The following is a 12,683-nucleotide window of genomic DNA, read 5'->3' on the forward strand; positions in this document are numbered from 1 at the left end:
AATAATAATCATATATGCCATTTAGCAGACAGTTTTATCCTACGCGAATTACAGCCATGCGTGCATACATTTTAGGTATGGGTGGTCCCAGGATCATACCCACCATCCTGGCATTGCAAACAGCCTGCTGAAAACCTCAGTGAATATATTGCATCTAGATTCTAAATGAAGGATGAAGGTCAATGGAGAACATATTAAGAAATATCTTACGGCTTCTCAATAAGTCTTTCAGTTTCTACATGATTTAGCCTGTGTGTTTGCATGGTCTTCACCGTTTGAGGTCTAACTATCCAGTGTTTGTGTTGGAGGTCATGCGGGTATTGATGTAGATTCTCCCATTAGGGCTTGGAACACTAAAATACAGTACCTTCCAAGAGTCCATCTGATGCAAATGTTTATTCACTTTGTAAATCACCCCAAAATGTTCCTCCAGGGATCAAATTTTAGAAACAATTGAAGCATGTTGCGTTACAAATGAGTTGCTGGTGGAATGTTTCTTGTAAAATGCTGTTTGGTTTTTCCAAATTAGGTGTCTACATACAATTCCCATCCGTCGCTCAGTCCCACCAGTAGCATTAGTGAAACATATTTACTTGTCTACGTTGCCAGTAGATGGGGATGTCTATGACAAGGATTCGCTCTGTCCTTTGGTTGAAAAGTGAATTAGAAGAGGGAAATTATTGAGGGAAAAGAAAACATAACATAAATTGGTAGACGGTTCATTACACTTATTTACAATTGCCATTAAATGTCAGATATTTGCAGTGCCTTCATCCTGCTCTACCTATTGCTTGATTAGCTATATCAAAACCAAGCACCCACATTCGCACCAGGGACTGTAGTGACACCTCTTGCACTGAGCTGCAGTGCCTTAGACTGCTGCGCCACTCGGGAGCCCACATGCAGATGCTCTGGGCCAATACTGTGTAACTTCGCTATAGCACCACTTCCAGCTCCATATCTGCCCTGCTTTAGAACATCCCAAGTTATGAGCTTGATTAGGCAATGCTTGACTTCCCTTTTTAGGAAAATCTACACATTTCCCATGAAAGATTTACACTCATTTAATCACAGCCATGTGTGAATAGCCCCCGTATCATTGAATAACGTTGCAAATGACAGAAGTAAAAAGACGGCTGTGTGTTTTCCTTTGACTTGCCAGAGACCCAGATATGTCTTTAAACTGTGAGAAAAATGAACTGTGTTTCGAATCGTACGTCTAAACAGCAACGGCTAACTCAGGGGATGCTTTCGGAATCTGTGGATTTTCTTGGCACTTTCGCTGAAGATGTTATATTTGCTTATCGTTTGGCCAGTTGCTGTCGTCACTTCGACTCGCACTGGAGCACTTCACCTCATTATAGAACGTCCTATATCCTCCTTCCTGTTGGATATCTTGGATAAACAAACCACTTGGCTTGAGAACCACAGGCCTCTGTTTCAGAAGGGGAGGCGAGTTTATAGCTGTGTTGTCCCGAGCAGTTTCCCAGCTACTGGTTACGCTAGGCTAGGTCAATAAAACCCAATCCCCCAGAAATGTTCTCTCAAATTTTACAGGCACTCCGATTTATTTTCACTTTGTGTAAAACAAATGAGCAAGGCAATAAAGTAGATAGCATTTTTTTTTTCATCTTTGGGGCCAAGTCCAACATAAATACATGACTGAATAAAAAATAATTGATGTAGCGAACAACGAAATAACAGTGAGACTGTGGTAGTAATTCAATACCAGTGGAACGATATAACTAAAATGAGGTCTGTAGCCTAATAATGTCAACGCTAATATACTGTGTTCATTTTTTTTAATTGAGTCAGTGTAATGGTGGAGAACTGAACATGACAAGTTGTGCTACTCTGGGAATAACAAGTGAGTCTTAAATTTGAGTTTCAAACTTACTCACCAGAAAAGTCCCCCCAAAAAAGGAAATGACATGCATTTATTTTCAGTTGCTGTATTGCATATGTACACATAACAGCATTTCATACATAAATTTAACCAATGAAAATGCAGGAATACAGGCTTTACCTGCCCCCAGTGTAGCACTACATGATTAAGAGGACTTTCAAACACGCATTAGACTGTTTACTATACATTACATTGAGGTGGCCAGCAATCGATTAAATTGAAGTCAGTTATAGACTGCCTTTCACAAAAGTTGTAATGTATTTAAAGATGCAATATGTACATTTTTTGGGAACACAAAATTCACATAGAAATGTCAGTTATAGATCTGTCGATTTCAATGAAATCAATTCTAAGAAACAGTAACCTGTTCTAACTGCGCTATTTCTATGCTTCCCATTTTTAAGTTACATTTTTGTATCTTTTACTTGCGGTTTTGTACACCAGCTTCAAACAGCTGAAAATATATTTTTGGTTATGGAAAATATATTTCACAGCACTTCAGATGATACAACGATTCTCTACATTATACTTGCTTGTTTTCTCAGACTGAAATTAGGCAAACTATAACAATTTCTGCAATCAGGAAATGGCAGAGTGATTTCTGCATAGTGCCTCTTTAAAAGGTAGTAACAGATTTTATTTGTTGATTGGAAAAGGGGGTTGGCTAACTAACTTTATGTTGGCTTACAGAGCCTACACTGTAAGTCACACAATAAGGAATTGCAATAGTTGGCAGCATAGATTGCCTCCCACTTGTGAGGCACCAATACGGTATGCATCATTAAAAAGCACTATGTTCCAAAATTAGGCTTATTTTCTTTATTTGTTAAACAAACAAGATTTATCTTCAATGAGAAATGGCCTGAGACCTTTTTCTCAGCGATAAAGATGGATCGGATAAACTCTGCTCTACCCTTGGATTTCCCACTTGTTTTCAGGCTTGTCGGTGCTCCTTCTAAATGATCCAGAAAATGCCCCTAATGGAAATTGCAGGTGGGAAATGCATTATAAATCTGGGGGACTTGCTACCATTTCATTTGGAGAGAAGCGGTTGATCTACCATTTTAATATAGAGGGAAAACATTCCTGAGTAATTACTGTGCATTATAAAATACTGTATACAGGACAAGCAACTAGCATGGCTGATTAGGGCCTAACTGGCTTCTAAAACGACACCGATTTAGGACCTATTTTTCTCCGAAGTGAGTCTGTAAATGAAGCCAGTCCATAAGGTTTATTTAATTATGAGCGTACAATAATGGACCCTTGTATTTCGAGCACTATGAGGAAAACTATCCAAACACACTGAAGGTGACGCACACCACCAAAACATCTGTGCAATTTCTCCCCTACCTGCTGTAAAAAGCATTTAAAAAAAATGAAAGACATTAAAACAATAAATAATTAACTTTTTTTAAGTTTGCGTGTTAACCACCTGTAACGCGAAAAGGCTACATTGGGCCAAAGCAGCATGGAAGTTACTTACATTCAGCTCATCACTACATTCAGCTCATCACTACCTCCATTAAGCACAGAGCAGTTTGAAATGGAGACAGAAAAACAACAATGATATGCAAGTCAGTAATTGATTCATGGTCAGCTAGTAGATGTAGTCAGTGTGTCACAGGTTTGAAAACCACTCAAACTAATCATTGAAATAGGAGGCTACATTAAGGAAGTGGCATAACCTGTATTCATCATGAGACATTTAGTTACCATTAATTAAAAACGGGATCATTCGGCATGACATGATTGGGCTCCCACGAGTGGCGCAGCGGTCTAAGGCACTGCATCTCAGGGTTTGAGGCGTCACTACAGACATCCTGGTTTGATTCCAGGCAGTATCACAACTGGCCGTGATTGGGAGTCCCATAGGGCGGTGCACAATTGGCCCAGCGTCGTCTCAGGTTTGGCCGGTGTAGGCCGTCATTAGAAATACGAATTTGTTCTTAACTGACTTGACTAGTTAAATAAAGGTTAAATATATAGATATATATTTTTTTAAATGACTGGTAGATTGCGTATTAGGCTACATTAGGTACATTGTGCAGTAATCTAATTCAAGTCCATTCATATTGGCATAGTTCAATACATAAGAATTAGGCTGATCCCAAAAACCCATCTCAGAATTCACTGATAATCACAGTGATAGTACTGCATCAAGAGTTCTCTATAAGTCCCCTTGTAGCATGTCATAGTATATTGTTTCATGTTGTGATGGTATGTTTCAGTTAATACCGTGTGTTTCATGTACATAGAGTATTGCACACTGGTCACTATAATAATGTTTATATACTGTTTCACCCACTTCATATGACCACTACTGTTCAAAAGTTTGGGGTCACTTAGAAATGTCCTTGTTTTTGAAAGAAAAGCACTTTTTTTTGGTCCGTTAAAATAACATCAAATTGATCAGAAATATAGTGTAGATATTGTTCATGTTGTAAATGACTATTGTAGAGGGAAACGGCTGATTTTAAATGGAATATCTACGTAGGCGTACAGAGGCCCATTATCAGCAACCATCACTCCTGTGTTCCAATGGCACGTTGTGTTAGCCAATCCAAGTTTATCATTAGAAAACCCTTTTGCAATTATGTTAGCACAGCTGAAAACTGTTGTGCTAATTAAAGAAGTAATAGAACTGGCCTTCATTAGACTTGTTGAGTAGCAAGAGGACAAGTACATTAGAGTGTCTAGTTTGAGAAACAGACGCCTCACAAGTCCTCAACACCAGTCTCAACGTCAACAGTGGAAAGGCGACTCCGGGATGCTGGCCTTCTAGGCAGAGTTCCTCTGTCCAGTGTCTGTGTTCTTTGGCCCAGCTTAATCTTTTCTTTTTATTGGCCAGTCTGAGATATGTTTTTTTCTTTGCAACTCTGCCTAGAAGGCTAGCATCCCGGAGTCACCTCTTCACTGTTGACGTTGAGACTGGTGTTGAGGACTTGAGGCGTCTGTTTCTCAAACTAGACACTCAGATGTACTTGTCCTCTTGCTCAGTTGTGCACCGGGGCCTCCCACTCTTCTGGTTAGAGCCAGTTTGCGCTGTTCTGTGAAGGGAGTAGTACACAGCGTTGTACCAGATCTTCAGTTTCTTGGCAATTTCTCGCATGGAATAGCCTTCATTTCTCAGAACAAGAATAGACTGACGAGTTTCAGAAGAAAGTTATTTGTTTCTAGCTATTTTGAGTATGTAATCGAACCCCCAAATGCTGATGCTCCAGATACTCAACTAGTCTAAAGGCCAGTTGTATTGCTTCTTTAATCAGAACAGTAGTTTTCAGCTGTGCTAAGATAATTACAAAAGGGTTTTCTAGTGCTCAATTAGCCTATTAAAATGATAAACTTGGATTAGCTAACACAACGTGTCATTGGAACACAGGAGTGATGGTTGCTGATAATGGGCCTCTGTACGCCTATGTAGATATTCCATAAAAAAAAATCTGCCGTTTCCAGCTACAATAGTCATTTACAACATTAACAATGTCTACACTGTATTTCTGATCAATTTGATGTTATTTTAATGGACAAAAAAAAAGTGCTTTTCTTTCAAAAACAAGGACATTTCTAAGTGACCCCTAACTTCTGAACGATGATGTATATACCTCATTCTAGTTATGACTCATCCTATATAACTACTGCTGTACACAACCTTTCTATTCACATACTGTCAATACACACCATTATACCGACTGAACAGGTAAATCCAGGTGAAAGCTATGATCCCTTATTAATGTCACTTGTTAAATCTACTGCAATCAGTGCAGCTGAAGGGGAGTGTCGTGTGTATTGTTAGGTATTACTGCACTTTTGTTTATGTGACCAATACAATATGATATTGTGATGGCATGTTTCAGTGAATACAGTGTTTCATGTTGTGATGGCATGTTTCAGTGAATAGTGTTTCATGTCAGTGAAACTTGACGTCACGTACACAGAATTAAATGCAGGTACATTCAGCTTGAGATCATAGCAACAATCTCCCTTCACTTAGAGTTTAATATAATTGACAGCATGGTATAACAACATACCAGTGAAAAATAATTGTGTCCAGGCAATATTAATCACAATGCATAGCAACAGGCATCCAGGGCACAGTTCTCTGCAGTACGAAGCAAAAAACTCACTTCTCTTTGCCCTTGCCTTTTGCTAGTTCACTTCACCTTTTTTGAGGTCCAAGTCCACTTTGCGTTCACATTGGAGGGAGTGAAAGGTTGACGTACTTTATCACACGGTTATGCCCACCATGACTTCACTAATATCCCAAAGTTTCCTGGCCACCTCTTGGTCCGTAGCCTTGGGCAGAAGTTTCTGCTCCTGGCAGTCAGCAAAGCACTTCCCCTGGACGTCCTCCACGTCGGGCGAGCAGGCCAGGTAGACAGAGGTCTGCGCCCCCTCCTCTGGGCTCTTGAAGAAGGCCCTGGATGCCAGCTCCCACAGGGGCTTGGCTAGGAGGGGGATATTGATATGCCTCCCCAGGTTAGTCCTCACTATCCCCGGGGTCAATGCATTGACTGTCACCCCCGTCCCCTCGAGGCGGCGGGCCAGCTCACAGGTAAAGAGGAGGTTGGCTAGCTTGCTTCGGCCATAGGCAAAGGCCTTGTCATAGCGCCGTTCGCTACTCAGGTCGTCAAAGTCGATCTCGCCGTACTTGTAGAGTTTGGAGGAGACCACAACCACACGGCTGGGCGCAGAGCGCTTCAGGAGGTCCAGGAGGAGGTGGGTGAGGAGGAAGTGGCCGAGGTGGTTCACCCCGAACTGCATCTCGAAGCCATCCTCCGTAATGATATAAGGGCACTGGTAGATCCCTGCATTGTTGATCAGCACATCAATCCTGGGCTCTTCCTGTTGGAAAACATAAAAATAAGATTGGTTACAAGCTTTAATAATGCTCCATGTTGCTGTAATGTCATGTTTATGACGTGTTTATGTTTTATTACAGTGGTTCCCAACCTGGGGTACTAGGACCCTGGGGGTACTTGGCCTATCCACAGGGGGTATTTGAAAAGACTCATGAGACCATAGGCCTACTGGTATAATGTACTTCAGGGGTTGGGAACCACTGCTTTATTTAATAGGTACAGTTAAAAGTAAGTTACCTATTTAGGACATGAGTGCATGTGCAATAAGCCCCAGATTTGACAAATGACAAAACTCTTCCAAAAGGTTTATTTGGCTGTCCCCATAGGAGAACCCTTCTTGCCTTTTTGGGTTCTCTCTGTGGAAGGGTTTTTACATGGAGCCAAATGGTTTCTACCTTGAACCAAAAAATGGTTTTATTCACCTATGGAGACAGTCAAAAAAAATATAAAAAAATAAATAAATAACTTTTAGGTTCTAGATAGCACCTTTTTCTTCTAAGAGTGTAAAGTAGCCTCTAGTGTGTAAGGACTAGTATGATGCACATTTTATTATACAGTGAAATGGTAACATGTTATGACACTTCTAATTCTCTCTGCAACAGTTGTATTGCTAGCTAGCAAGCTGTTTTACCCCTTCCCCTTCGGGCAAACAAGTTAGCTTGTAGCTATTAAAAATGTCACCGAGTCAGACCATAAATGTTCCATCTGGCTAATAGGCATTATTAGGTAGATCTCCCCTGTGGCTCAGTTGGTAGAGCATGGTGTTTGCAGCGCCAGCATGGTGTGTGCAACGCCAGGGTTGTGGGTTCGATTCCCACGGGGGCCAGAACAAAAACAAAAATATATATTAAAAAATGCATGAAATGAAATGTATGAAAAATGTAGGCATTCACTACTGTAAGTCGCTCTGGATAAGAGCATCTGCTAAATGACTAAAATGTAATGTAACTTTAAGCATAGCACAGATACATTTTTTTTGACTAAGCTAACATATGGAATTGTTTTAAGATGGTCATACCAAGAATTTGCTATTTGATTTAGAATTTTAGGCCCACTTTAGGTATGACGAAATACTTAAAAAATATTTGATAAAATATAGAAATTTGTCCTTTACTGCTATAGCTCATAGAAATGCATTGAATAACACATTCATAAATGGCAAAAAAGACAGTAAACAAAAGATCACGTTGGTGTCCAGCACAAAGTGCTGCATGTCATCATGACACTCACCTGTCTCAATCAATGAGGGAAGATTTGAAATAGACAAGATGGCGGCGTACACATTGTTGGACGACACAACCAAAGTAGGCCTGATTAACAACAATGACGAGACAGCCTACAGGGAGGAGGTGAGGGCCCTGGCGGAGTGGTGCCTGGACAATAACCGTCAACAAAACGAAGGAGCTGATCGTGGACTTCAGGAAAAAGTAGAGGGAGCACGCCCCTATCCAAATTGACGGGACCGCAGCGGAGAAGGTGGAAAGCTTCAAGTTCATACATATCACTGCCAATCTGAAATGGTCCACCCATACAGACAGTATGGTGAAGGCGGTGCAACAGCGCCTCTTCAACCTCAGGAGGCTGAAGAAATTTGGCTTGGCCCCCCAAGACCCTCACAAACATTTACAGATGCACAATTGACCTACAGCACCCGATATAACAGGGAGGCCAAAAAGATCATCAAGGACATCAACCACCCGAGCCACGGCCTGTTCACCCCGCTATCATCCAGAAGACGAGGTCAATACAGGTGCCTCAAAGCTGGGACGAGAGACTGAAAAAAACAGCTTCTATTTCAAGGCTATCAGACTTTTAAATAGCCATCTCCAGCCAGCTACCACCCGGTTACTCAACCCTACACCATCGAGGCTGCTGCCCTATATACATGGAATCACTGGTCACTTTAAATAACGTTTACATACTGCTTTACTAATTTCATATGTATATACTGTATTCTATTCTACTGTATTTTAGTCAATGCCACGCTGACATTGTTTGTCCCAATATTGATATATTTCTTAATTCCATTATTTTACCTTTAGATTAGTGTGTATTGTTGTGAAATGTAGATATTACTGCACTGTTGAAGCTAGGAACACAAGCATGTCGCTACACACGCAATAACATCTGCTAAATACAGTACCAGTCAAAAGTTGTACATTGTGGAATAATAGTGAAGACATCAAAACTATGAAATAACAAATATGGAATCATGTAGTAACCAAAAAAAGTGTTAAAAAACAAATCTAAATATATTTTAGATTCTTCAAAGTAGCCACCCTTTGCCTTGATGACAGCTTTACACACTCTTGGCATACTCTCAACCAGCTTCACCTGGAATGCTTTATCAACAGTCTTGAAGGGAGTTTCGACATATGCTGAGCAGCAAAGGTAATAACATTTTTCTTATAGTAAATCTGACTTTGGTGAGTACTAAACTTGCTGGGTGTCTAAATAGCTAGCCCTGTGATACCGGGCTATCTACTGAGAATATTGCAAAATGTGCTTTCACCGAAAAGCTATTTTAAAATCGGACATAGAGTGCATAGAGTTCTGTATCTATAATTCTTAAAATAATTGTTATGTCTTTTGTGAACGTTTATCGTGAGTAATTTAGTAAATTCACCGGCAGTGTTCGGTGGGAATGCTAGTCACATGCTAATGTAAAAAGCTGGTTTTTGATATAAATATGAACTTGATTGAACAAAACATGCATGTATTGTATAACAATGTCCTAGGGTTGTCATCTGATGAAGATCATCAAAGGTTAGTGCTGCATTTAGCTGTGGTTTGGGTTTATGTGACATTATATGCTAGCTTGAAAAATGGGTGTCTGATTATTTCTGGCTGGGTACTCTGCTGACATAATCTAATGTTTTGCTTTCGTTGTAAAGCCTTTTTGAAATCGGACAGTGTGGTTTGATTAACGAGAGTCTTGTCTTTAAAATGGTGTAAAATAGTCATATGTTTGAAAAATTGAAGTTTTTGCATTTTTGAGGTATTTGAATATCGCGCCACGGGATTACACTGGCTGTTGAGCTTGCGTCCCACCTAGCCCATAGAGGTTAAGTGTGCCTTGAATTCTAAATAAATCACTTAGTGTCACCAGCAAAGCACCCCCACACCTCCTCCTCTATGCTTCACGTTGGGAACCATACATGCAGAGATCATCCGTTCACCTACTCTGCTTCTCACAAAGACACTGCGGTTGGAACCAAACATCTCAAATTTGGACTCATCGGACCAAAAGGACAGATTTCTAACGGTCTAATGTCCATTGTTTGTGTTTCTTGGCCCAAGCAAGTCTCTTCTTCTTATCGGTGTCCTTTACTAGTGGTTTCTTTGAAGCAATTCGACCCTGAAGGCCTGATTCATGCCGTCTCCTCTGAACAGTTGATGTTGAGATGTGTCTATTACTTGGAACTCTGAAGCATTTATTTGGGCTGCAATTTCTGAGGCTGGTAACTGTAATGAACGTATCCTCTGCAGCAGAGGTAACTCAGGGTCTTCCTTTCCTGTGGCGGTCCTCATGAGAGCCAGTTTCATCATAGTGCTTGATGGTTTTTGCAACTGTACTTGAAGAAACTTTTCAAAGTTCTTGAAACGTTCCACATTGACTGACCTTCTGGGCTACCTTCTGTATACCACCCCTACCTTGTCACAACACAACCGATTGGCTCAAATGCATTAAGGAGGAAATAAATTCCACATTAACTTTTAACAAGGCACACCTGTTAATTGAAATGCATTCCAGGTGACTACCTCATGAAGCTGGTTGAGAGAATGCCAAGAGTGTGCAAAGCTGTCATCGAGGCAAAGGGTGGATACTTTTCAAAACGAACCCCCTGCAAATAGACATGGCTGTTTATTAGACATGTGTTGTCTTCCAAGTCTGTTATTTAGGAATTATCGCCAATTAAAGGTTGGTCGAATATGATCTGTGCAGCGCTTATCATTACTTACCTAATAACGCCTATCAGCCAGCTGCATCAATAATGGTCTGACTAGGTGACATTTGTAATAGCTAGTTAGCTAACAGTTTTTATTTGTTTACATGTAGCTGCCAGCTTTTGGGCTAAAAGCAAAATAGTTGTGCAAGAAAAGCAGAGCCATATAACGTTAGTTAACATGCTACAGTGCTACGCAAGCTATCCACATATGCAGTATCAATCCTGGCTGGCTAACTAGTTAAATTAGTAACTACGTATGCTATGCTAAAAACAGTTAGCTAGTTTGACCAGATCTCATCTCAAATCTAAATTGACAGATTACCTTGATGATGTCTTCGCAGAAACTGTGCACGGATTTCAGTGATGCGAGATCCAGGCACTTGATGAGTAGTTCTCCCGAATCTGGACCAGTCTCCAGTCGTATCTCCTGCGCTGCTTCCTCAGTCCTCTTCATGTCCCTGCAAGCCATGATTACACGACCTCCGCGCCTCAGTAGTTCAACTGTTGTGGCTTTGCCTATGCCACTGTTGGCACCAGTCACTATTATAGTTTTTCCACGCATAGTTTGGAAGGATACAGTCAAAGACAGTACAGTATAAAGATGGGCTAAAACTGCTTCTCCAACAAACAAACAAAAATCCCGATGACACTTGTACAGGCGACGTTGGCGAGCAAAACTCATGCGTAGAAGTACGTCATCCGGTCTTCTATCTATCCCATGTGCAGGCCGTCAAATCAAAACCCCTACTTCGATATATAGTTGTTTTTTTGTTGTTGACTAAAATAAAAACTTGTCACTTTCACGAGGTTGGAGTTATAACATGTTCAACTACATAAGTCATTGGCTCCAATCTAGGTTGTGTCTTTAGCTTTCGAGAAAATTAACAACTAAGGAAGCATTTTTCACTTCTCATTGACTTCTCAAACCCTAATCCCCTGCCTGGTCTGTTAAGGAAGCGTTCCAGGAAATATCGCGATGTTGCGCCTGTGGTTATAGAAAATGTTGACAGTTCCTAATCGATGACTGCAATAATACCTTTATCACGAAGAGAAGAGAAACTAACCTCTGTGGAAGTCCATAACAGCTGGACTAAACACTACATTACCCAGAATGCGAAGCAAACGTCAAGCAGTGGTGCACGAAAAGTCCCTCTTTCAAAATAAAAGTCAGCAATCAAATCAATATATTTGTCACATAAACGTGTTTAGCAAATGTTATTGTGGGTGTAGCGAAATGCTTGTGTTTCTAGCTCCAACAGTGCAGTAATATCTAACAAGCAATATCTAAAACATTTCACAACAATACACACAAATCTAATGGAAAGGAATGGAATTAAGAATATATAAATATTTGGATGAGTAATGTCAGAGCGACATAGACTAAGATACAGTAGCATAGGATAGAATACAGTATATACATATGAGATGAGTAATGCAAAATATGTAAACATTAGTAAAGTGACTAGTGTTCCATTATTAAGGTGGCTATTTAGAGGCGAAAGAAACGCACACCTATTTAGGCGAGGTGCTGGCTAGCGGAGTGGAACACTTAAAAAATAATGGAGAGCCACACACTCCAGGAGCTCAGATGCAAAAAATAAATATAAATAGAAAGCATGATTATCCATGATGATCTTTTTGGCCTTCCTGTGCCATTGGTTGCTGTAGGTGTCCTGGTAGTTTGACCCCAGTGTTGCGTTAGGCAGACCGCACCACCCTCTGGAGAGCCCTGTGGTTGCGGGCGGTGCAGTTGCTGTACCAGGTGGTGATACAGCCCGACAAGATGCTCTCAATTGTGCATGTGTAAACGTTTGTGAGGGTTTTAGGTGCCAAGCCAAAGAGGCGCTGTTGCGCCTTCACCACACTGTCTGTGTGGACCATTTCTGTTTGTCAGTGATGTGTACACCAAGGAACTTGAAGCTTTCCACCTGCTTTCTATGCTGTTTCCTGAAGTCCACGATCAGC

At 40.7% G+C, this 12,683-nt stretch overlaps 1 protein-coding gene across 1 annotated transcript; it reads right to left on the reverse strand.

The window, feature by feature from the left end:
• Positions 1-5,887: 5,887 nt before the first annotated feature.
• rdh14a (retinol dehydrogenase 14a) lies at positions 5,888-11,820 on the reverse strand. The gene is made up of 2 exons (XM_014205462.2): positions 11,041-11,820; positions 5,888-6,751 (listed from the first exon to the last, which is right to left on the reverse strand). Exons 1-2 carry the CDS (start codon positions 11,398-11,400, stop codon positions 6,134-6,136), a joined length of 978 nt encoding a protein of 325 aa, XP_014060937.1. The 5' UTR covers positions 11,401-11,820; the 3' UTR covers positions 5,888-6,133.
• Between the last annotated feature and the right edge of the window lie 863 nt (positions 11,821-12,683).

This window comes from Salmo salar, chromosome ssa01 (assembly GCF_905237065.1).
Source record: "Salmo salar chromosome ssa01, Ssal_v3.1, whole genome shotgun sequence".
Classification (NCBI taxonomy): Eukaryota; Metazoa; Chordata; class Actinopteri; order Salmoniformes; family Salmonidae; genus Salmo; species Salmo salar.